Raw genomic sequence first — 23732 nt, 5'->3', positions numbered from 1 at the left:
GGATAACGGGAGAATCGGGTCTGGTTATATTTCGCACTGAACTTCGCCGCCGCGATCTAATTGGCCGAGAACGCGTGCCCGTGCCGTGTCGTCAACGCGGTGACGCTCCTCTTTCCCAGTATGCACCGGGGCCATGTTAAAGGAAGATGGCGGAGGGAGGAGCGGCCGATCTAGAAACACAACGCGGAGAGGTCGCCGGATTGCTAAAAACGCAGCTGCGAAAAGGAGATACGTGGTGAGAGACGATTGACCGGCGTTTCGGAGTGCCGTGGGTCGCGCCGGCCGAGCCTGTCCGAGCTGTCAGGCTTCGTGACGGCGTAACAGGGGCGGACAGGCCGCGGCTCTCAGACAGCTGCATTCCGTTTATTTCCTCAGGCAGAGCCGCGACCTACTCGGTATGGCGCGGCACTTCTCCGGAGACCGGCCCTGTGGCGCTCGGTTGTGGCCGTCCGTGTCCGTGTGCTCTCGGCGAGGGGTTTACGAGCTCGAAGTTGGCGGAACCGGCGAGATTAAAATTAGGCTCGCGACCCGCGCGCTGAACTTGAGAACCGGGGCGAAGAGCCGAGAAATCAGCTGTCAGGAATACTTCATGCTGATGATCGACCTCCCAATCGGCTTAAATGCCAATAATCGACTAACCAATCCAAGTAAACACAAGTAACAGAGTGCCTGGACGACACAGCCCCTACAGAAGATGACAAAGCAGCTGTCGCGTGTCTTTCTTGCCAGTAATCGGGTGTCTGATCAGCATAAACACGAATTACACAACCTCTGATCAACATAATTCCTGCTGTTCGTGACCGATGGTCTCTGTTACTAGACCCAACCTAACACTACTAGGAATTTCAAAATGCTTAACTTGTTAAATAGTCTGTTCATTATGTTTCATTAAAAGCCCATCATCTGAAGTTATGACAAAGCGTTTTCCCAACTCTAAGAAGAAAAGATTTGTCGGACGTTAAATTCACTGGTAAATTGACGGTGTTTCAGTTAATTTGAATGTCTTTTTAAGAGCGGTGGATAATACGTAAACTTTGCGAAGCTTATGGAGTTCAGTCCGTTCAGTAAATGAGAAGTCAGAGCTTCCCTTTTAAAAGCTGTGCAGATTTCTGATAGCTGTGTTTTACAGTCCAGCTGGTTTCAAAACGGCACTAAAGAGCCTGTGGTTTGTATTTAGATATTCATTCAACTGAGTTTGTTTTTCTACCTCATTTCGGCATTTTGGCATCCATGCTTCACCAAAGACATAAAAGTTGAGCCTGTAATAAAGGCAGCGCAGCTTAAGTCTGGCATTGGACCCAGTTGGCCGTAATTGTAATACTGACTTGTGGTATGCATTTACTGCTGGGGGTGTGAAAAGTTTATCTGCAGGGAAATTTGCCTGGATGGGCAGCGGCGCTCATTCAGAAATATGATGGCACGGGCAGGACGGACACGTAATCCCAGCAAAGGGAAGATGATGCTTCCGTAACTGCTGACTAGTCTTTTAGACAGGCAGTGATCTCATTGGCCCTGCACTTTTCTCTAGAGACCACAGTGATTTGAAACGGTACCGCAGAATTTGAACGGTTTGAAATTAGGTACGACGCATGTTCTGCACATTCTGCACCCTTCTGTGTTTTTATATAATATTTTTTTTTACGCAGGTATTTAGTAGACAGTCGCTGGTTCAAACAGTGGAAGAAATATGTTGGCTTTGACAGCTGGGACAAATATCAGATGGGTGACCAAAATGTCTACCCTGGACCAGTGGACAACTCCGGACTGCTTAAAGGTAAGAGTCACTCTGGTAACCTGAATCCTGTACACAATGGGTGTACCGTGATTTCAGAAACGCACATCCACAGATTGCTCTCAACACTATTGCAAATATGAGGTCACTCCCACAATTTGTCATAAGTTCAATTAGCATCACAAAGACATTGAGGAGGACAAGCCTTGAAAGATTATTTTTAAATGCGCTAGCATTTAGGTGGGAGTGCTGTAATGTGTGATTACATGAGCATGAGGTGGCGAGTGCTGACGTGTGTCCCGTGCCGCTGATCAGCATCCGCTCCCTCTCGGCTTACAGATGGGGATGCGCTGGCCCTCAAGGAGCACCTCATCGACGAGTTGGACTACATTCTCGTCCCTACAGAGGGCTGGAATAAGCTGGTCAGCTGGTATGGATTGATGGAAAACCAGGAGCCAATAGCACGCAAGGTACGCCTCCCTTGTCTAAACACAGTACTGTGGTTAATTGGGCTTGGATCTAATTAGGGTTGTGGGCTCTTTAGGGCATTTTGCCATTTTTTTTTTTGTGGTTTTCCTTTGCTGTACGTTTGCTGTCTGTCTCTCTTCTGGGGCAGTGTGTGGCTCATTGGGTTAGGATTTTTTGCCTTTGATCGGAAGGTTGCTGTGTCAAATCCCAGGTTTGGCAGAGCGGTGTTATTGTTGAGCCCCTGAGCAAGACCTTTAACCCCTGGTTGTTCCAGGGAGTGGCTGCCCCTGCTTTCTCAAAAGTGTCGCTTTGTATAAATATATAAATGAAGTTGTGTGTTTTTGGCATCCATGGATTCAAGATACTTATTTTTAAAAAATATGTATTTTTAATACAAGGTATTGAGCCAAGAGATCCAAAACTGCAAGGGCCAGTTCGGTAGAAATTTCTCCCCCTAAATCTGCTCATTTGCTGACGACTGAAATAGACCACGGTCTCCTAACACCTGCTCTTCCCGGGGAATGCGTTACATTTTTTAATTGACTCAATTTTAGTTTAACATATTATTGGCCTCAGCGGAAGAAGATCCATATCGAGCCTGGATCAGATTTGTTTTGAGGGTCACGTCGCAGAAATGTTTGTCACATCTGCGTGCTGGTTTTTTCCCGCCAGAGCCGTCCGTGCACGGCTATACCACCACGACACATGGCTGCTTGTTCCCCTGCTTGACCGGCCATGGCAGAATGGCGGTGTCCTTTCTTCCTTTGGCCGATCCTCCCCTTTCGCCATATATGTAAAGGGTGTCGGATAGCTGTCACATTTCTATTTTCGGAGCAGTCTGGATGACACGCGCCTTGGGGAGCCGTCCGCTGCACAAACATGGAGGAGGTAGTTTCTTTCCGTGTTTTTTTTTATTGGTGGGCTCTGATGGCTGGATGTAACCGAGATCCTGGTCGGATCTTTGCTCTTTGGTTTGGCTCAGCATGCCCTCCAGGAGTTAATCCAATGGTGCCGGTATCCTTGTTTAATGCTCAGGGGTGGGGAGGGGACAGGGGGAGGGGGGGTTGAGGGAGAGAGAACCCGCGGAGGTCAAACCGGAATGGTCCGTCATGTTAAAAAGGGGGGGGAGGCAGTTGGAGGGGGGGTTGGTTTTTCCATGCTGTTCTCTAGGGTCTTGTTTTAATGTTTTAACCCCTTTTTGATGGTTGCATAAAGTATCTGCGGTTTTGTGGAAGGAAGTAAATGAGAATCTCTCTCGAAAGTCTGAATGCTGTCTACCGTCGGGCAGTGGGGGCTGGCTAGCTGCTTGTAGGCCGTGCGAAATAAATAGGATGGGACCCTCCAGCTGTCTCCATGCCACAGCGCTAAATTAAGTCTCTCCTGACATGCGGTGTAGAAAGGTGTAGAAATCCGCCGACTGACTCCGCGGGACACGCTGTGCTGTACCCCAGGGCAACAGCTACAGTCCAGTGGCTTTTCCGAAACTAATAAGCGATGCTCCGAGATGGTTTGGGAATTAGAGGCTCCCCAGATCTGCATCCTTGGTCTCCACTCTCGCCTTCCAGATACTTATTCCTGAAGCGACTGCGGGAGAAGATTTTGTCAGGTCAGGACCGAATCGTCAGAACGTGCCAAAAGAGGGTAACGAGCGGCTCCTCTTCCACCACCCCCCCCCCGCCCCCCCACAGGTGGTCGAGCAGGGGATGTTCGTGAAACATTGCAAGGTGGAGGTGTACCTGACGGAGCTGAAGCTGTGTGAGGACAGCAACATGGAGAATGTGGTCACCCGGAGGTTCAGCAAAGCTGACACTATAGGTGAGGATCTCTCGCTGTTCATGTGGTGCGCTGGCAGACCGTCTGAAAATCACCTCAAGCCAGAACATTTGTGTAGACCTCGTAGGCATCCAGTGAACAACATGCCTTGTTTAGCTTTAGTCTGCATCTGAGAAATCTAGTGTTTTATAACATCATTGATGGTCTTTCTTAATTCTTTATGGCTGGGATCATCTCACCTCTTCTAAGAAACCTTCTAATCTGTCTTAGTGTTTTGTAGATGTCAGGCTATTCTGTCTTCTCCCATACTGATAACAACAGAAGCGTTTGTTTTTCTTTGCCGAAGACACCATTGAGAAGGAGATGAGGAAGCTGTTCAGCATTCCCGATGAGAAGGAGACCAGGCTGTGGAACAAGTACATGAGCAACACCTTCGAACCCCTTAATAAGCCTGACAGCACCATCCAGGATGCTGGTCTGTATCAGGGACAGGTACGGCTGGGGGGGCGCTGCTCACACCTTGGCATGTGGTCCCTGCTACTGATGCCACACGTGGCGTTTTCTCCAAAGCGTTCCTTATCACTCCTTGTCCGGGACACATTTACGCACGTGGTAGATGTTGCGGAACACTAAATACATGCATAGTTATGTCACTGAGTCCTTTTCGGAATGGCTGCTTCTTCTGGTGTTCTGAGGTAGAATTCGGCCCTGATTGGGTCCATCTGGTCCAGGCCTGTCTGGTCCGGTCCTGATTACAGGCTAGGTCCAGATGCCTGACTGAGACCCAAATCCCGGGCTTGATTAGAGGCCCACACCACTAAGGTTTAAAGTCGTTGTTTGGGGATTCCCCCTCCCGCCAGTCATCTTTCTGTGTCTGCTAAAGGCTCTTTAGGTCCTGAGACTCTCGGACGTTGCCACCTGGTTCCATTAGGCTCGTCTTAACACGTGCAGCATGGTTGGTTCTGTCACAGAAGTGACTGCATTAACAGGTCCGTGATTTTCTCAGCTCTTGTATAGTAGTTTTTTTTTTTTCTTTCATAAACTGCAATGTGGAAATTTGGGTCAGTGTGTTGAAAGTGTGCTGCGGGTCTGTCCCCGCTGTTGTGAATCATGGACCTTGGTGGACAGGCTTTGTGCGAGCCAGACCATTGAGAATCTGAGCTGCCTTTGTAGTTTTGCGGACCCTGGTGGGTGTAGAGTTTGTGGTCACTGTCATTCACTGCCCTTACTTTTTCTTTTCATCTTTCCTTTATTCTCAAGCTGGATTGTTTCACTTTCTCTTTCAAGCCCATGTATGAAAGTCTTCTGCTAAAATGGACGGTAGATATTAGGGGATCTACTGTGAAAGTGTAAACAGCCCAGCTTGTTTGGCCTTTTGTTGATGTCACACGAGCATGGCGCTGGAGTCTCTGTGCCCCACGTCCCCACACTGATTAAGTCCCCTCCCTGCGCGGTCGACGGCATGAACGTTTGCAGTCGAGCTCGTTAAGGTGTCGCCGCGAACGCTGATGGTGACCGTGACTCAGCGATGACACAGTCCGGTAGCGCAGGGTCCCATGGAGAGGCGTCCACCTCATGTTTGCCCACCACAGCCCGATGCCAGTGTTTAACGTGTGTTCTCTGTGTTCAGTCACAGAATGCGGTCGGAGGACAGGGCTCAGATGAGGTGGGTAACAATGCCAGGCAGTGTTACTGGTGATTAACCGTGAGTTCAAAAACTTACCATTGAATGCATGATATGCTAGTTTATCTGGATTCTGATTAAGATAATACATGTTTCCGCTTTGGCTGTTGGTTTTTTGATTCGGTACTGTACACAGCTCTAATTCTGGCTGGAGCCGCTGATTTGAGCAGCAGTTAAGGTGCTGCGTTCTAGAACATTCCCAGGGGTCACACACTGCTAGACAAGAGACATTAACAGAAAGTAAGGCCACAGCTTATAGGAGTTTGGCCTTGCCTTTGTGTACCTGGCACTGTATCTCTGTTCTCCTGCCGCTTAGCTGAAAAGCGCTAAACCCATTAGCCCTGCAGTACAGTGAAGGCTTAGGAGTGAGGGAAGAATTTGCCTCACTGGCGCCCCCCTTTCCACTCTTTGGGCAATGTGCGCTTTTCTCCGTGGCTGCTTTGCCAGTGGGATATCTGGAGTCAGGAATAAAGGGATGCAGGATCCAGAGGAAGTTCACACAAATCACACAATGGAAAATTAGGCTATTTAATAAGTAGAAACCCCAACCCCCTTTGACTTTTACTATTCAGATGCCTTTTTCTAGTATTTTTGGCATCATGTACAGCCCATGTCCCCTAGGAGACGGCATTTACATTGTGAGTGGTTGCCAGTTGGGTTTTCAATCTCCTCTTTACACTTTACATTTATTGAGTTGATACTTTCATCCAAAGTGACATAGAAGTGTGGGAAGCTTCAGGCCAGCCGCCATCCTTGGAGCATTGGGCTTAAGAGTCGTCCTGGCTTGGCCACAAATCTGTCCTCTCAATAGACTGAAGTTGTGCCTCATGCTGCTGTAAATTTCTGAGGCTGTTTCCGGCTGTCTGAGATGGTCGAGTATCTAAATGTGAAACATCAGATGTTTCACATTTACCCGAATTTCAATCTGGGACCTTCAGGTTACTTTGCCTCCTGTACTGCCCATTGTGGATTGTTAATGTAGGATGTAGAGCGGCAAAATTGAAGCGGGACACTAACAAGCCGTGTGATTGGATGATCCTTCATTAATTGCCGCATTATCATTTGCTGTGTCTGTTGCCTCTTTGTTTAATTGGTTTAATTGATTGATCGATACAGTGCCTGCTGTGACATGCTGCATTGCAGACTTATCAGTCATCTGCTTTCACTGCATTTGCCAGACTCATTTTTTTCCCCTCCCCCCTGTGGGACACATTATTAATTAATGGCCCTTTTTTGTTGCTTGCCTGGCTAGGTGTGTGGCTTGGGTTCAAGTGATCAAGGCCACGTGCCCAAGAGCATGTCCCGGTCCTCGTCCCTTTGTTTACCTGCGTACTTGTCACGCACAGCTGGAGAACATTACACTTTAACGTTAACGTGACAGTCAGTTTGCTCGTTCAGCACTAACGATTCGTCCTGGCAGTGACGTATGTTCAAGATCCTCACATCACGCGCTATTGTGGCCGCAATACCTAAATATCACGTTTGGCAATTGTTAACTGTGTCTAAGTAACGTCACACCAGCCAAACTCTGTCATGTCAAATTCTTCCCCATTTACAAGAATTTGCCCCCTTTAGGCACAAGCAATGAACACGCAACTAACATCGGCAATGTACATCAGCCAGCTGCTCACATTCATTCGAAAATCCTGCCCTAACGCAAGAGTTCGTTTGAGATGTGCCGTTGAGGTTAGAGGGCTGATTTTTGAGGAACCCTGAACATATTGTGTCGCCTGCAGTGAACAGCCAACACGTTTGCCGTGATTGATGTGCAGAGATGAACTTTGAATCCATGTAGAAGCAAATGCTTGCAAGGAAATTTATGAATTGATGGTTCTCCCTACAGGTTCTTGTAATAGAGCAAAAAAATGAGGATGGAACGTGGCCAAGAGGTTCTTCTACATCCAAGTGAGTGTGTGACTGTGGCTTTGCTGTGACGTGGGGTAGGATTTGTGGGTGGGGCTACTCTGCTCCTGGCCAATAAGTTGTAGAATGTATGTATGTATGTATATTTGTGTGTGTGTGTGTGTGTGTGTGTGTGTGTGTGTGTGTGCGTGTGATTGGGGGGGGGGGGCTTAGTTTGCTGACAGGAGCTTGAACCAGTCTCTAGTTCTAACTGTAGAACTTGTGGCTGCTCCCTGTCCCTGACTGACAGCAACTGTGCAGCTCTGATTGCTAGTCCTGCATTAGCATGCCCGTGGTCAGCAGGTACGACACTCTTAAAGGGTCATTCTCACGAACTCATACAATCAAAAGTCCAAGCCCAGTATATTGAAAAAAATTACAAAAAAATCATATTCTTTTTATGATGATTGGTTTGCCTGTGAGGTTTCATGGGCTATGGAAGTCTTTTGAGGGTTTTATACATTTTACAATACTTTTACTTTCACTTTACTGTAACATGTTATAGTATTTTTGTACTGCACTGCTTATAGCTTTTAAATCAAAATTTTACATAAAAATAAAATACATTTTGATTTCCTACAATAAACATCAGGGGTGTGTTTGGGGGGGCTGGTGGTGCCACGCCCATTTTGGCAGAATGATCGAAAGTGACCCCCTTTTGAGGTCCTTGGGGCCCCTTTTGATCACCAACGGACATGCAGAATTCACCGTGTGTCCTGCTCTAAGTCACAAAATTCATTTTGCAATGTTTCTTCATTACTGTGATTTTTCCAAAAAACCTATCAATACTACATTAATGCTGTCAAGTGTTTTTCTACCCATAACGCATCACAAAGAACAGAAGATTAAACAGAGAAGGCTCTCTCTCTCTGCTCAAATTTTATGAATGTTTTTTAGTTTGAACCTCACAGTTTGGAAATCATTACTGCAACAAGTGAATGTTATGTTGATATAAGTTATTGATAAGAAATTTGGTAACATTTCCTGAAGTGTGTTTTTTTAAGGTCATTGTAGCTGTCCCCAGTATTTGCAAAACTAAAGGCAGCTCAGTACTGCAACAGTTATTTCTCAGTACTGTTTACAATTGAAATTGTAGTATTTAGAGAAAATTTACCATTATATTTCATTGTAGTATTTTTCCCTTAGGGGGACAAAACAACCCTAATTTGAATATCTGCTAGCATGACGGGGAATAATACAATGAGAATGATTTTAGGTGAATTTTTATTTTCTTAATTGATGGCACCTATAATACTGTAGCTTTTTCAACTGTCTCGCTAAGAGTATTATAGGAGTCATGTACAATCCCAGTAGTTCCAGTCAATTGTGTCCCTAATTATTTGTATTTAATTTGCTTTCAACAGGGTCAGTTGAAAACTCCTGCACAACTGATACCTAAACATGAAAGCCAAAATATAAGTTGGAGAGAAAATGCAGCAAAATATATGGAACAGAACGAAAGACAGACAGCCAGCGTTCCGTAGCCTTAACCCTCCCCACAGCAGCGTCGGCCCATTTGCAGAAATCACAAACACAGATCAAGCAAACAATACGCAACCATGGCAGCAGATAAGCCATCATAACTAAACTAAGGGACCAAATAGAATAAAATACCATGCTGCAATGTTCATCGCCATTACTGTTTTCCATCATCCGCGTTAATGCACATTTCATTACGGGAACACATCAGTTTTCTCTAATTTATAGAATTATGCAACTTCATTGCCAACAGAAGTGTTTCATGAAATCCGGGGCAAGAGGTAAAGATGAGGGAAAAAATGCCCAAACTAAGAAAAAGTTTGAGCAAAAAATATATTATAATAATATCTTATCATACAAATTGTTTAGGGTGGGTTAAATGCAATAAAGTTGAAAGAATTAAAAACATTTTATGGACTTTAGTTTTATTTGATCTGAAACCTTTTACAGCTATCACATATTTGGATGTCTATTTGGGGGGAAATGGTTAAAAAATACTGAAAACAGCAACAAATTATATCATTTTAATATCCCTAAAAAGTTAAGGTGATGTCAATTGGCTGTATTTCATTGTGAAGTGTTTTTTTCTTCCCTAAAAAAATCTCACCTTCGTGAAAATGACCCTAAAGTGTAACCCTAGCCTCTTCTGGCTCTCTGCCTCCTGTCCATGTCAAAGACAGCTGGGTTTCTAGCTTCAGGACGTGACTGGCCAGACTGGGGAAACGGCCAATAGGAACCAGTGTGAGGGAGCTGGTTGTTGGGAAGGATGCTCTGTTGTCATTTTTGTTTATTCTTTTCTGACATCATTTAAGGTCGTTGTTTTCCTCCTTTTCCGTAACCCGTAGATCGTTTTGTTTTCAGTTCATATTAGCACATCTCACGTCTTTCTTTATTGGTGCATTTATAACTTTGCCTTTTCCTTTTGCTACAAGCGCTAATGCGAAATCCTTTAGCCTTCTTTGCTAATCACTGGTGTTCTTATCTTTGAAGGTCGTCAGGCGCTTCCACTCTATCGACCTTACCAAAGATCTCCCCCTCGTCTCTCTCAAACAATTATAACGGCTTCAACGAGCGGAAGTAAGCGTCTCCGAGCTGTGGTGTGACTCGCGGCTCGCGGCGGGCAGCCTGGCCCGCGCCGTCGCTGCATGGTGTGTGTTCCATCGGGTGTCCGCCAGCCACGGCGGGGGGAGGGCTGAGGTGGGGGGGGGGTTGGGGTGTTGCGAGTCCTGAAACTTTCCGGAGCTGTGTGTGTTTCTACCTTGTGAGCTCCGTTTGCATGTCTTGTTGTTATCCCGAGTTCGCCAATAGCAGCGCTTGTCTCTCTTCGGTTCGTTTGTTACGCATGATGTGATTGGCTCGTGGGGGCCCAGGCATTCGCTGTGTCATTCTGATAATCCACCGTCAGCTGGATGTTTTTTTGTTTTTGCCGGTTTTCACTAGTTTCAGAATTTGGTGAGGCAGCAGGAAACGTGTAACCCGGCCCAAGTAGCCCCCCCCCCACCCGACAAGGGCAGAAAGGAGCGTTAATGTCCAGGGCGGGGGGGGTCGTCTCGGGAAGCTGCCAGGCAGTGCTGTCCTGCACTTGCTGCTTGTCCCTCCCCCTGGGGTGATGAGCCAAGCTGAATGCGCCTTTAAGCGGCCAGCTGGTGGCGCTGGGCCAGGGGGCCACGGGTACGCTCTCATCCCCACCCCCCCATGACCTTAATGATCCCTCGCCATCCATCCCCCCCCCGTAGATCCCACTCCCGTCCGGGTAGCCGCTGATGCTGCGTTTACCAACTGCTACCGACCAGCCCCCCCCCCCCCCCCCCCCCCGGTTGCATTCAAGGCGGCGTTGCTCTAATTAGCGAAGCTGCTGAGGGAGGCAGATCGACAGTGCCGCATTCCTCCCACGCCTGAGCATGTATGGGGATGGGTTCCCATCCATGGGGGAGCCTCTCTGAGGTTCTGGGCTGCCGGCTCGCCATCCCGCCAACCCCAGGCTCTCCACACCCCCCCGATCTGTGCGGCGCTATAAATAGGCTCTCTGGGTGCTTGTGGACGCCGATGTCATGCTGGTCCTGAAGATGCCGCCAGCGCACCTGTGACCGAAGGGCCCCCCCCCCCCCTTCCGGATTTTCTTTTTGCCCTTCCCTCCGTGCGTGCGGATCTCGGCGCCCAGCATCCTCTCCGGCGAAAGCACGCAGGGGCGACATGCAGGCAACGGATAGGAGATGCTTGTGTGCTGCACGTGGTGCCTGAGGCCGGAATGCGCCGAGCTGGACCTGGAGGGGAGGGTGGAGGGCAGGAGGGGCTGTGAATCCGCCCGCAGAGACCGCTGGTACAAACCCGCTGTGCCGCATTTTCCCGTCCCGTCCCACCAGCTACTGCTTCCCACCATTTTTTTTCTCTTCCCCTCCACTTTCTGTTAGTTCTGCTTTATTTTTTCACTCCCCCCCCCCCCACCACAAATTCGGATTCTTTAATTATTGATTCAGCCTTTCATTTGAGCCTTCAGGTTTTGATTTATTTCCTTCAGCTCGATATCATCCGTCCGCCGCTGCAGGTTCCGGGGCTCTGCTCTCTGCTTTTCCGTGGGAACCGCGCCTCCTCAGTTACTTAATCTGTGCCGTGGCTTTGCAGTCAGCCTTTATCCGTTTTGTTTTTCGTGCTTCTCTGATTTACTTTGCGGGACTGCTGTTTGTGTGTCGCCGTGCCGTCTTGGTGCGCACCGTCCGATGAGCCGCCTCGTCTCCTCCCGTCTCCCGCAGCGTGAAGAACTCCAACTACTGCCTGCCGTCGTATCCGCCGTACGCCAGCTATGAGTATCCCGACCAGAGCCGGTCCAGTGAGCGTCCCGGCCTGTGTGGACTCTGCAATCTGGGTAACACCTGCTTCATGAACTCCGCTGTCCAGGTATCTTTGGCCTCCCGTGTTCCTTCCTAACCTGGTATCTCTGACGTGTGTTAAAGTGGTCGTTCATGTCAAGAGACGGACGCTCGGCTCCTGTTTTTGTGCTGAAGTGGATCCTTCAGCCTTTCTTGTGCAGCTGGTTATTTATGGTGTGTAGCTGCGATACAGCCCACTGCCGGTGTTTGCAGAAGAGCTCTTCAACCTGAGCTAAGCTCCGCTGGCTGCTGTAATGTTCTGCAATGAGTCTCTCTCCTGACCTTAATTACCAGACCTGTACTGTACATTTTTGCATGCCGCACTATTTTTTGGTTATCTTTTCTTGTTAGTTGTATCTATTTATGTTGTGCCTCTAATGGCTTAGTTGTATTTATTTTCTGCTGTTAAGCCTGCAGTTTCCTTCAGCATCAATACTGTCTCTATCTCTGTCTATCTGTGTATATCTATCTGCCCATCTTTGTCGATCTCTCTATATCTATGTTTTGCTATCTATCTCTGTCTAAAAACAAATGTAAATTAATGAAGTCTAAGGATTTAGCTTCCAGGTGTGTTTCTCCTCCAGTACAGGGACTTTTTTCTTCTCTGGCCTCATGCCATTCAGAAACATTTAGCCTGTTTTCTTTATGAAGTATTCGGGGACTGTAACTTGCAATGTAAATCAATCTCAGTTAATTCCCATTGCCCATTTACCATTGGTCTACCAATCGCTGATGCAATTTAACCACATCCCACATGGGGGCGCTATTCAAACTGCTCCTGTCTTGTTCCATCAGTGCTTGAGCAACATACCCCCGCTGACCGACTACTTCCTGAAGGACAAGTATCAGGAGGAGCTGAACATGGAAAACCCTTTGGGCATGAGGGGGGAGATCGCCAAGGTCTACGCTGAGTTAACCAAGCAGGTTTGGTTAGGGAAGTACAGCTACGTGACACCGAGACCCTTCAAGGTGAGCTCTCCGAGGGTTAGGGCTCCCACTCTGGCGCTGGGGCTCTTTGACGGCGTGGTCCACATCTCTCGCTATGTCTCTACACCTTCAGACGCAGGTAGGCCGCTTCGCCCCCCAGTTCTCCGGATACCAGCAGCAGGATTCCCACGAGCTTCTGGCCTTCCTGCTGGACGGGCTACATGAGGACCTGAACAGGATCAGGAAGAAGCCGTACATCCCCTTGAAGGACGCCGACGGCAGGGCGGATGAGGTGAGGGTCACCCATGTGGGGCACTAGGCAGCCTTCAAGGGGCAAACACCTTGCTAAGTTGGCGCCTCTTTAGACGACGGTGCCCTGTGTGGATGCCAGTGCTGCCTGATGAGTTGACCTGTTGGTTTGGACCTCTTCCCACACCCAGAGTATAGCGTGTCTTGGCGTGTCCAAGCTCTGGTTACAAAGGGACGCTTTCTCCTCCGGGCTAGGTCGTCGCACAGGAGGCCTGGGAGAACCACATAAAGAGGAACGACTCCATCATCGTGGACATATTCCACGGCCTCTTCAAGTCCACGCTCGTCTGCCCCGTGTGTTCGAAGGTCTCTGTGACCTTTGACCCCTTCTGCTACCTGACACTACCATTGCCCATGAAGAAGGAACGTGCACTGGAGGTCTACCTTGTGCGGCTGGACCCCCTCGCCAAACCCATGCAGGTGTGGGATCACGAGAGTGAAAACGAATCACAAGTGATAAAAATACGACATGGCAATCTGACCGGTCTGGACCTGACTGTCTTTCAGTACAAGCTCACTGTCCCCAAGGTGGGCTGCATCTCTGACCTCTGCGACTCTCTCTCCCTGCTGTCTGGTCTGCCAGCTGACAAGGTAACCCTGTCATAGGCTCTCCGTCCTCCAGTCCCCTCTCCCAGTATCTACCTGGCTAACTCCCCCCCCCCCCCCCCCCCCTTTGACGCAGATGATCGTGACGGACATATACAACCATCGCTTTCACCGGATATTTGCTTCCAATGAGAACCTGAGCAGTATCATGGAACGGGATGACATTTATGTGTGAGTGTCGCAGCCGGGGTTTGGTTGCCTTCCGTGCCGTGCAGTGCAATGCCGTGCCGTGCCGTGCCGTGCCGTGCAGTGCAATGCCGTGCCGTGCCGTGCCGTGCCGTGCAGTGCAATGCCGTGCAGTGCCGTGCAGTGCAGTGGTGTTTTATGCCACGCTCGCCCTTCCCTGTGTCCACAGCTTCGAGGTTGCTGTCCGCCGGATAGAAGACACGGAGCACGCGGTCATCCCAGTCCTCCTGCGGGAGAAGTACAAGCAGTCAGGCTACAACCACACCAGCACCCCGCTGTTTGGCCAGCCCTTCCTCATCACCGTGCCTCGCAGCATCAGCGAGGAGAAGCTCTACAACATGCTGATGCTTCGGATGTGGTATGGAGCTGCCCTGACACTGCTGTACCATTAATCTGCCAATAGGGGGCACCATATTTGCAGTGCAGAAACATTTATCTGCAGACAGGGGGCGCCACATCTACTGTGACGTGCAATTTTACCTGTTTTATAACGTGTAAGTAGCTACTTGTTGTTGAGAACGGTTTTTAATGATGGTGGTTTGGCTGAAATCATTCTGACACTGTATCCTCCTCCTAGTCGGTATGTTCGCTCCACCCCCTTTCAAGAGGAGTCCGAGGAGACGTGCAGCTCCAAGGAGCACGGGATCAACGGCAACGTCTCCAACGGCGTCCTGGAGGAAGGCTCTCCTAGTGAGTGTCATTTACTGAAGCCAAAGTTCCAGCTACTCTGCAAACTGAGAAATTACAATTCAGCAATATTATAATGCATGGGCCTGATTTATGAGAGACGTTTTTCTTTGTGTGTGGGGCGAAATTGTTTTGACTAGACATTTAATTTTCTGAGTGCATTTTAGTATTAGTCCAAAGGAATCGAAGAAATTAAATTTACTCATGTGTTAGCTTGGCCAACACTGAAATCATACTGCAGTGGTACTGTCTATGGAACAAGGCTGGGACGGTTGATATGAGGTTTTAAATTCTTTTCTAATCTGACAGCAAAATGTCTCTGCCCATGAAAATTGATTCCATGGAGCTATGGACTCCTCCTTTCTTGATGCACTGAATTAGCATTTTTGGTCCGATAAAGACAAAGTAGGTAATCCTGTGGGACATATTAACCCTCGAAGATGGTACTGCGGAGTATGATGGTATTTTAATGAAGCCCATAGGTAACAGCTGGCGGGTGTTTGCAGGTGAGATGGAGACAGACGAACAGGACGACGAGTCCAGTCAGGACCAGGAACTGCCATCAGAAAATGACAACAGCCAATCAGAAGAGTCCGTGGGAGGGGACAATGATCTGGAGAATGGTATTGGTCCTGAGCAGACGACGAAAGGCCACCAGTCAGAGGGCCAGCGGAAGCGGCTTTTCACATTCCAGTTTAACAACATGGGCAAGATGGACTTCAGCTACATTAAGGAGGAGCCCCGACAGATCCGCTTTGACGAGGGGAACCTGAGACTCAGTGGTAAGCATGAGCAGCACGTAAGATTCAGCAAGGTGAAGTTCAAGAAAAAGCAGTCTTAAGGGTTTTGTGTCTGCGTTGGCCTTTCACAACAGATAGATCCTATCTTTCCTTGGACTGGGAACCCGAGCTGAAGAAGAAATTTTTTGACGAGAGCGCGGCAGAGGTATGAGACTCCTGGGACTGTGGTTTCTGCGGCGACTTCGGCCGGCGCCGAAAGAGGACGCCGGCTGACTCGGTTTTCTTTGGCCTGCAGGATTTCGAGAAGCACGAAAGCATGGAGTACAAACCGCAGAAGAAAGCCAGCTGCAAACTGAAGGACTGCATTGAGCTGTTCACCACCAAGGAGAAGCTGGGTGCTGAAGATCCATGGTACGCCTCTCTTCAGTGAGACCAGACCCGAAGTGGATGAAAAATCTCCAACTTCTGTTTCATCCACCTAACTCAGTCCCGTTTGGTCAAGTCCTACAGTAACATTTCTGTCTCTAGTGACTGGGTAAATGTAGCGTCAGAGCCCACTATGGGTAGGATTATCACTTGCTGTTAATCAGGTTGGTTTAACTAAGTTATTAAGTTATAATACTGGTTTTTGATTGGCTGGGCTGGCATCATGGGATTTTATCCAGTTACTACCTGTAAGCAGGAGGTCTGTCGTCAGAGGTGCTGCTGTTTTGCATCTCTGTTCATTGTGAGCATGCCTTTTTCTCCATTTCTCCATGTCTGTCTGTCTGTCTGTCTGTCTGCCTGCCTGCCTGCCTGCCTGCCTGTCTGTCTGTCTGTCTGCCTGCCTGCCTGTCTGCCTGCCTGCCTGTCTGTCTGTCTGCCTGTCTGTCTGCGTGTCTGTCTGTCTGTCTGTCTGCGTGTCTGCCTGTCTGCCTGTCTGTCTGTCTGTGCGTGCATGTGTGTGTGTGTATCTGTGTCTTGTGGTTTTCAGGTACTGTCCCAACTGCAAGCAGCACCAACAGGCCACGAAGAAGCTGGATCTGTGGTCCCTCCCCCCGGTCCTGGTCGTGCATCTCAAGCGCTTCTCCTACAGCCGCTACATGCGAGACAAGCTGGACTCGCTGGTGGATTTCCCCCTGAGGTTCGTCCAGAGGATGCTGGCCGCTCGGGCTCATAACCGCCATTTGCTTAATGGACAAAACTGTGAGGTCGTGTTCAAATATGCCTGCGGTTCCCTGCAGTGATCTGGACATGTCGGAGTTCCTTATAAACCCCAATGCTGGCCTGTGCCAATACGACCTGATCGCAGTTTCCAACCACTACGGAGGAATGGGAGGTGGACACTGTAAGACCCCCTCAAAGACCACTGCATTCTGTCTTTTAGGTTTAGCTGGCCGTCGGTTTGTTTTGAACGCTATCTGTCATCTCTCTGCTCAGATACCGCATTTGCGAAGAACAAGGACGACCACAAGTGGTATTACTTCGATGACAGTAGCGTTTCTCCTGCCAACGAGGACCAGATCGTGGTGAGTGATCCATTCGTTTCAGGATCCACGCTTATGTGGTGTGACGGTAGAACGTGACAACGGGTCCATTATTCTGGGTGTACAAAGGCTTCTTTCCACACAAAAAAAAAAATGCACAGACTAGTAAAACTTGTATAATTAGGAGCTGGGAACCCCCTAGGTTAAACCAGATTATTTTATCTTGGTGAGCTTGGCTGATCCGCCTTAGGCCTCATTTTTAATTGGCTCATGATGACAGGTCATTGAGTCCTGCTTGAGTAGAGTCTGGCTGTCGAGTCTCTGTGCTCTTGGTGGTTGATGCCTCTCTGTCCCTTCAAGTCCAAGGCAGCGTACGTACTGTTCTACCAGCGGCGGGACACGGTCTCCGGCACCGGTTACTTCACACTGGACCGGGAGGCCCAGGAAGCCCCCTCCTCCCAGGGAACAGCGGCGGCCACGGCGCAGAGCAGCGAGGACCTGAACGAGAACGACGGGGACGAGCAGGAGCCCGGCTGCGACATGACCATGAGCACCAACTGAGTCGGACGGCAGGGCACGGTCACCTCCGGAGCCATTACAATGGCCAACAGGGCGGAAATGCACCCCCTCCCCACACGTAGTTCCGAGAATAAAGACACAGGGGCGTCTTTCCGGTGGGGGTGAAAATGGGGGAAAAAACTGTACACAAGAATCCAACAAAGGAAATTGCTAAGCAATCAAGCCTGTTTAGGCTCAACCCTAATTAATTTCCTCAGCATTCAGAATGTATAGATCTACACCCCACCCATCACACAACTCAAAGCTATATTATTATTATTAATTATGTTCTCAATAGGATGGGGGGCAGTAAATCCTACTGACAGTATTTGCAACCATACAGAGCTTGCTTTTAAACCCAGAAGATTGTCAGCAACTTGTGCTTTTTTGTGTTAAATTTCTTGATGCGTTTGCATATCAGTTTTTTGCCTTGTAAATACTTTAAATGCGCACTGAGTCTAGGTTTTCAAAGATATGGTGAAGCTGCTGGACTGTTACGTTTGGTATCCCCCACCCCCAGCCAGCTCCCCCCTGCCACCCTGTTTTATAGGTAGAATTTGTGCCACTTGTACGGAAGGCCACTCACAGGCTCTTACACACTTAAAAAGAAAAAGTTCTGCTGAAGCGTCTGTTCCGTGGAGTTGCACTGGATCCTGGCAGGCATTAAGGGGTAATGCTCTTTTTGTGATAGCAGTCCATCCACAGTGTTTATTTTTCGAATGCTGCTCTGAGACTTAATTTGATCTAGTACCACAGTTTCCCTATTTGGCCCTCGGGGACCCACAGACAGTCTGTATTTTTGCTCCCTCCCTCCCAGTATGTAGCAGGAGGGGAGCAAAAATGTGGACTGTCTGTCAGGGAGCTGGGAGGAAATAGCTGCTGTACCACATAGGTCGATATAGACGTAGCCTTATATGTAATATGCTCTGTAAGCTGGCTCTTTTCACCCCTCTATTCGAGAATGTGGCTGAGTATGTTACCTGGCCTTTCTCTGGATCTGAGTGCACTTTTTTTTTTAAAGGGGGAGGGGCTTCAGGATTTACCGTTGCCTCCCGCCCACCAGCGCCCACTCAGGCACCCAGGCTTCTCCAGATTATGAACGTCCGGCAAGGTGTATGAAGTGTTATCGCCCACAGTCCTGACAGATCACCGCAGCCTTACGTCAGTCTCAGACTAACCTTCAGTGTCGCCTGGTTCTCCTCCCTCCTGCGTGACCCTGTGCGGAGCGGGATGGCTGTCAGCTCGGGGCTAAGCCTTTACGCACAGATCGGAGGGCCAAGATGTCGCGGCAGTGTGCGAGGCCTCGGCCACCGCTGCCGATTTCCTACGTATGTCCACGGTCCTCTCCCCCCAGTCGCCCTCCCCCCTCTGATAGTGGAACTTCATTGCCTTTAACATCAGCCGCGTGAATGCTGGAGGTCCAGCTTATGTACCTTATACCTGGGGCTGGAAAGAGGGGAGTTACCATATTAATCTGAATGAGACATATAAATTCATTAGACTATAAATACTGTACATAAGAGTTCACTCTGTGAGTGCACATTTGGTAAATTTATTTATTTATATGTTGGCATTATCACAGTAAGTGTATCTGAAATCCAGGAAGTCGGCAACCTGCGGGACTCGGTGACGTCCTGCAGCTAGGCGGTGCTGTCAGGGAGCCTTCTGGGTTCTGTGTTTTAAGGAAGCCTTTTAATTTGGGGTTTATGTAAAGTTAATATTGACAGCCCGCATGACAGGCGTTTTCAATGTTGGCTGCACTTGAGTTCACTTGGTTTACATTTGAGATGTGCATGTGTATTTATATATAAACTTAAATAAAGCTAAGCAAAGCCTTAACCGTCCTTTGTCTTTTTTTTTTAACCCCCTTTAATTTATGGATGGATTGATAGCCGTACAATTGGCCATTATAGTGTAACAATAGATAGAGGTAATACGGCCAGTTATACTGATCGATGAAATACCAGAAAATATCCACCAGGTGGCACTCACTTTTCAAATTTACCCAACATTCTCTAAAAGCAGCGACCGCCTGAATGTCGACTTGTACAAGTGTTTTGGGTTCAGGGTTTCCTGGTTTTAAGATATTTAATATGATTAAATTGAATTGCATGTTCCACTGGTAAATTGCATTTATTTTAATTATGTATACTGAAATGCAACCAGGAGTAGAATATACTGTCATTGTACAATGAACCTATGCTTTTCTTTACCAGCTATCTTAATTATATTTAGAAAATTTTACCAAGGAAAAATCCTTTTCCTGTAGGTTGACAGATTAAGCGCCTTTTCATTCATGACGAGACCTAAATTAGACTATGTAGGCTACATGTATATATTTTTATGTTAGTTTACTTAGTGGACAAGAAGTTTTCACTTTCTAGGAAAAACTGCCTTAAGGTGAGCACTGACCAGATAATCCATGGCAGGGAGGGCACTTGAGCTTGGGCAGCATTTGTCAACTACCATGTCAAATAAAAGCACCTAGTTTTCATTTAAGTGCTGAGTTCTTGCTGTGTGCTGAATGGTCAGTATCCTATAATCATGCATGTGTGACTAATATTAATGTGAAACAGCTGGACGAGTCAAACCATTTAAAGTGCAAGAAGAACTGAACTATTTAGCCAAGCAACAGGAGTTTTAAAAGTAGTTTGGAAAACCTGAAGTAGCTCAAAGTGTCCTTGCTAACATGTATTTTCTGGTCACCCTAGTTTAGTAACCTTGGTTTCTAGGGTCATTGTGTTTAATCTCTTCCGAGATATCTGAATGTGACCTGGAATGGTACGAACTGTTAGTTTTGGACAGTTTTTTTTTTGTTGTTGATAGTCCGGAGAAGTATCAAGATTCTGTACTTTGCTAGGATCCTAAAAAAATGAAAGTCATCAGATTTTGTTGAATAAAATAAATATTTATTTGATATCCACATAATTCAGATTGTTAAACAATTTTACGCTTGTTTCCTATATGATATGTGAACTAATGTATTAACCATACACAGCAATAATGAATTTTGATAATGAAACCTAGATAATGGCAGCAGGGGGCGCTGCATCTTTTACTGTGAGATCCGGTTACTGTTTACGGAAGTAGCAGTGACGTGTCCCTGTGCGCCGGGGCATTGTGGGATCGCTGTTTATGGGCACAAACTGGACCAGTAAAACCTGACAACTGGAATCGCCGAATAAGCCGCGGAGAACGGAAAGGTGGACGGACAGGGGTGATGATCAGCGGTGCGGGGGCGCGGGGTGGTTGCTGAGCGGATATCGGCTCTAGCGGGGCGGCCGGAGACCGCGCAGCCTGACGGAGCGCTGCCTCGATGGACGCTGGGTGAACGGCGCCGCTCACGGTGCTCTCATCCTTCGCCGGCCACCGAAATAGGTCGCGTTGCTCCCTAGCATAGCGGTAGCGCGGCCCTTCTGCTATAAAACAGGTCTGGTTTTTATTTCGGGGACGTTGGGAAGGCAGACGGCTGAAAAATGACGACCACCAGCCCGGAGGCGGTGAAGAAACTGGTGGACAACATGCAGGCGGACCTGCGGCTGCTGTCGATGGAGTGCAAGAAGAAATTCCCCCCCGTTAAGGAGGTAACGAAATGGAAGTTTACCGGGGATCCTTCGGTCCCGGCTCTGTGGCAGAGCCCCCCAGCGGTACCCGGGCTCCCCCGCTCCGGCGGATCTCTCACCCCGGCCGCCTCGCGTGTGTTAAGGCTGTGACGCCGTGGTGTCTCTCCGGCCAGCTGGTTATCTGCCCGAGTTCATGTAATGGAGATCCGTCACGAAAACCTCTGTGCATAAGTATATGAATATATGGCTAATGTGAGAATACTGTGTAAGCTTGAAGTATTCTGCGCGTAATATACCTAATATGTGTTAAATTATGTTTGATACGTTTCTTTCCCCCAACTTCTAACTGTGAGGATACGTATGACAGTGACTCCCAAAAGTGAATCCTTAAAATAGAAAGGTTCACAGCAAAACCATGTTTCCTCTAATTGCACTTTTATGTCAATGCCCTGTGACAGTGTGGGTAATGCACGATCCTAACAAAGAGCTCTCATTATGTCCCTTTTATAAATGAATAGAGCCACGCCAAAGTGTTCAGATGTGTGTAGATGGGTGGGACCGTGCAGTTTCTTTTGGATGTTAAAAATCCGCCACGTTGTCCGGGTGTTGTAGCTTTGGAGTTTCTTTTCTGTGAGACAGTGCGATGCATTTTGCTGACTCTCCTTTTCTGTGGTCTCATCCGCCTGATTTCCATATCCAGAAATTCCTCAGAAGTGTATTGGCTGTCGGCAATCAGTTTGACCAGTTGAAGGTTGTCTTCCCAGATATCTGAAAGCCGCAGGTTGTGCTTGTACGGACCAGCTAAGCACCATTCCTAGGATCAGATGCTTTTCTTGATGCACTTTTCTGAAAGTTGTTGAAGCTTTATCCTCTTCTGTGCCATTTCTTTTCTAAAGCCAGGTAGTTTGACGTTCAGTCTGGGGAGGAGTTTTGGGATCATGTACTGTGGCGAGACTGTCGTCATTGTTTATTTTAAATGGCAAATCAGTACTTGATCCTCTGGTTTTCTATGGCGATCTGCAGGGTTGCCGACTTCAGTCAGCCGGTTGGAGTGAGATTTTCAATTTGAGTCTGCACACACATGCACACGCATTTACATGTATGTACATTTTATTACAAACTACGCCAAGGCTAGATTTGCCATAAGATTTCTTGCTTGAGTATGAGAGTCTGAAAGTGTGACCTTGGATCTGGGTATTGGCACTGCCACTGTGAACCAGAAATAAAGATCTGGTGGGATGCTTTGGTGGTTGGCTTAACCACGTGAGGTTAGTTCATGATCAGGTTTAAACCAGATACCGGTCCTTAGGACCAGGCTTGGTAACGCTGCAGTCTTCATGGAGAAGTTGAATATCTCTTTAGGGATGCGAAGTTTCTTGTTGAAGGGGGGGTTTGGGAGTATCGGTGGTTTCCATTCTGGTGCTCTTTGGTGTTATTATTTTTTTTAACAGATTGACTCAAGAAGGAAGCATCGAGTGCAGATTTCAAACAAGTTCTCTCTTGTGTGTGCAGCAACTCCCACACAGATTAACAGGCATCTGCTGCTCCTGCTCGGGTAGCGACAGAACACAAAACAGACACTGTAGAGAATGCAGAAGTCAAATGTAATCATTTAAAGATTCCTTTATTTGCAGTCACCGTTGACAAGATTTGTGCAATATTTTCTTAACCTTTTCATTAGATTATTTGCTAGCCCCAGCTGAAGTAACAGGGCTGGTTGAATTTGGCCGGGGAGCCACGGCCCACTTTGAGGAGGAAGAGTCGCGCATCTGCGGGGCGGCGGAGTAACGCAGTGAAACTCCGCTGTACGTCTTTCTCACAAAGGCCTCGAGTGTCATTCAGAACAGTGGCTGCATTGAGGCTTGCATCCCTTAGCACGTTCCAGTCACAGCATGCCTTCTGAAGCTCCTCGCCTGTGCTCGTGTGCCTGCCTCTCAGTCTCCACCTTCTGAAGCTCCTCGCCTGTGCTCGTGTGCCTGCCTCTCAGTCTCCACCTTCTGAAGCTCCTCGCCTGTGCTCGTGTGCCTGCCTCTCAGTCTCCACCTTCTGAAGCTCCTCGCCTGTGCTCGTGTGCCTGCCTCTCAGTCTCCACCATCCAGTCTGAGCAGAAAAATGAGCAAATAGCTGATTTACAGGCTGCACAGTCACATTCCAGTGTAGCCAGTAAAACTAAAGTGAGCCGCCGTTTCTGTGTAGCTTTCCGTTTGGATGCTTGTTCCTTGCTGTAGTCGTCGTATTTTTACTTTTTAAATTTCAAGTGATTAAAGTTCAAGTGATGAGTTAATAGAGCTAAATAATTACAATAATTGCATTTTACTCAACCAAATCCCAGAATGCCCTCTTCATGGTCTGCTGCCTCTCTGTGAATTGTTAATGTTTCGTATTCACATTTTTTACTTGGAACATAACATGTTAATATGTTTAGTTAATTTTCTAGTATGGGAAAAGCAGTCTGTATAAACAGTCATGCAGTGACCATATTATAACCACCACCCTCCTCTATCAAATCAGGCAGTGACCACATTATAACCACCACTCTGTCATATCAACATGCAGTGACTGTATTATAACCACCACCCTCCTCTGTAATGTCATTATGCGGTGAGCATATTATAACCACCACCCTCCTCTGTCATGTCATTATGCAGTGAGCATATCATAACCACCTCCTTCCTCTGTCATGTCATTATGCAGTGAGCATATTATAACCACCACCCTCCTCTGTCATGTCATTAGGCAGTGACCATATTATAACCACCACCCTCCTCTGTCATGTCATTAGGCA

General features: G+C 47.9%; 2 protein-coding genes across 11 annotated transcripts in view; both read left to right on the top strand.

Annotated features, from left to right (window-relative positions):
- The first annotated feature begins 123 nt into the window (after nt 1-123).
- On the top strand, nt 124-19223 carry LOC111833291 (ubiquitin carboxyl-terminal hydrolase 15). Of its 9 annotated transcripts, XM_023791430.2 has the most exons (23): nt 124-235; nt 1647-1774; nt 2072-2202; nt 3889-4015; nt 4320-4465; nt 5604-5639; nt 7501-7562; nt 10029-10115; nt 11789-11933; nt 12701-12874; nt 12966-13124; nt 13337-13561; nt 13649-13732; nt 13824-13918; nt 14103-14291; nt 14511-14623; nt 15127-15402; nt 15495-15565; nt 15656-15771; nt 16334-16483; nt 16584-16687; nt 16780-16868; nt 17187-19223. In XM_023791430.2, exons 1-23 carry the CDS (start codon nt 147-149, stop codon nt 17385-17387), a joined length of 2997 nt encoding a protein of 998 aa, XP_023647198.2. In that variant the 5' UTR covers nt 124-146; the 3' UTR covers nt 17388-19223. The 9 variants fall into 9 exon arrangements, 7 of the variants coding, with proteins under 7 accessions (XP_023647198.2, XP_023647199.2, XP_023647200.2 ...); XM_023791431.2 differs by lacking the exon at nt 5604-5639; XM_023791432.2 differs by lacking the exon at nt 10029-10115.
- Nucleotides 19224-20467: 1244 nt separating this feature from the next.
- Nucleotides 20468-23732, top strand: part of mon2 (MON2 homolog, regulator of endosome-to-Golgi trafficking) — a 33268-nt gene continuing 30003 nt past the window's right edge. Inside the window, exon 1 of one of the 2 annotated variants that reach the window (XM_072697549.1) lies at nt 20468-20968. In XM_072697549.1, coding sequence (XP_072553650.1) covers nt 20861-20968 — 108 coding nt within the window. In that variant the 5' untranslated portion in view covers nt 20468-20860. The remainder of the gene's footprint in view (nt 20969-23732) is intronic. The other variant, XM_072697569.1, reaches the window with a different exon arrangement.

The sequence above is a fragment of the Paramormyrops kingsleyae genome, chromosome 1, assembly GCF_048594095.1.
Source record: "Paramormyrops kingsleyae isolate MSU_618 chromosome 1, PKINGS_0.4, whole genome shotgun sequence".
Taxonomy (NCBI): domain Eukaryota; kingdom Metazoa; phylum Chordata; class Actinopteri; order Osteoglossiformes; family Mormyridae; genus Paramormyrops; species Paramormyrops kingsleyae.
The sequence above is the reverse complement of the archived record's forward strand: the minus strand, read 5'-3'. Positions and strand labels throughout refer to the sequence as shown.

Coding starts and splice junctions, on each gene's coding strand:
- LOC111833291 (XM_023791430.2), top strand. CDS start 147: ATGGCGGAGGGAGGAGCGGCCGATCTAGAAACACAACGCGGAGAGGTC. Junction 4,016..4,319: donor CAGCAAAGCTGACACTATAG/GTGAGGATCTCT, acceptor TCTTTGCCGAAG/ACACCATTGAGAAGGAGATG. Junction 15,566..15,655: donor TTGACGAGAGCGCGGCAGAG/GTATGAGACTCC, acceptor TTTGGCCTGCAG/GATTTCGAGAAGCACGAAAG.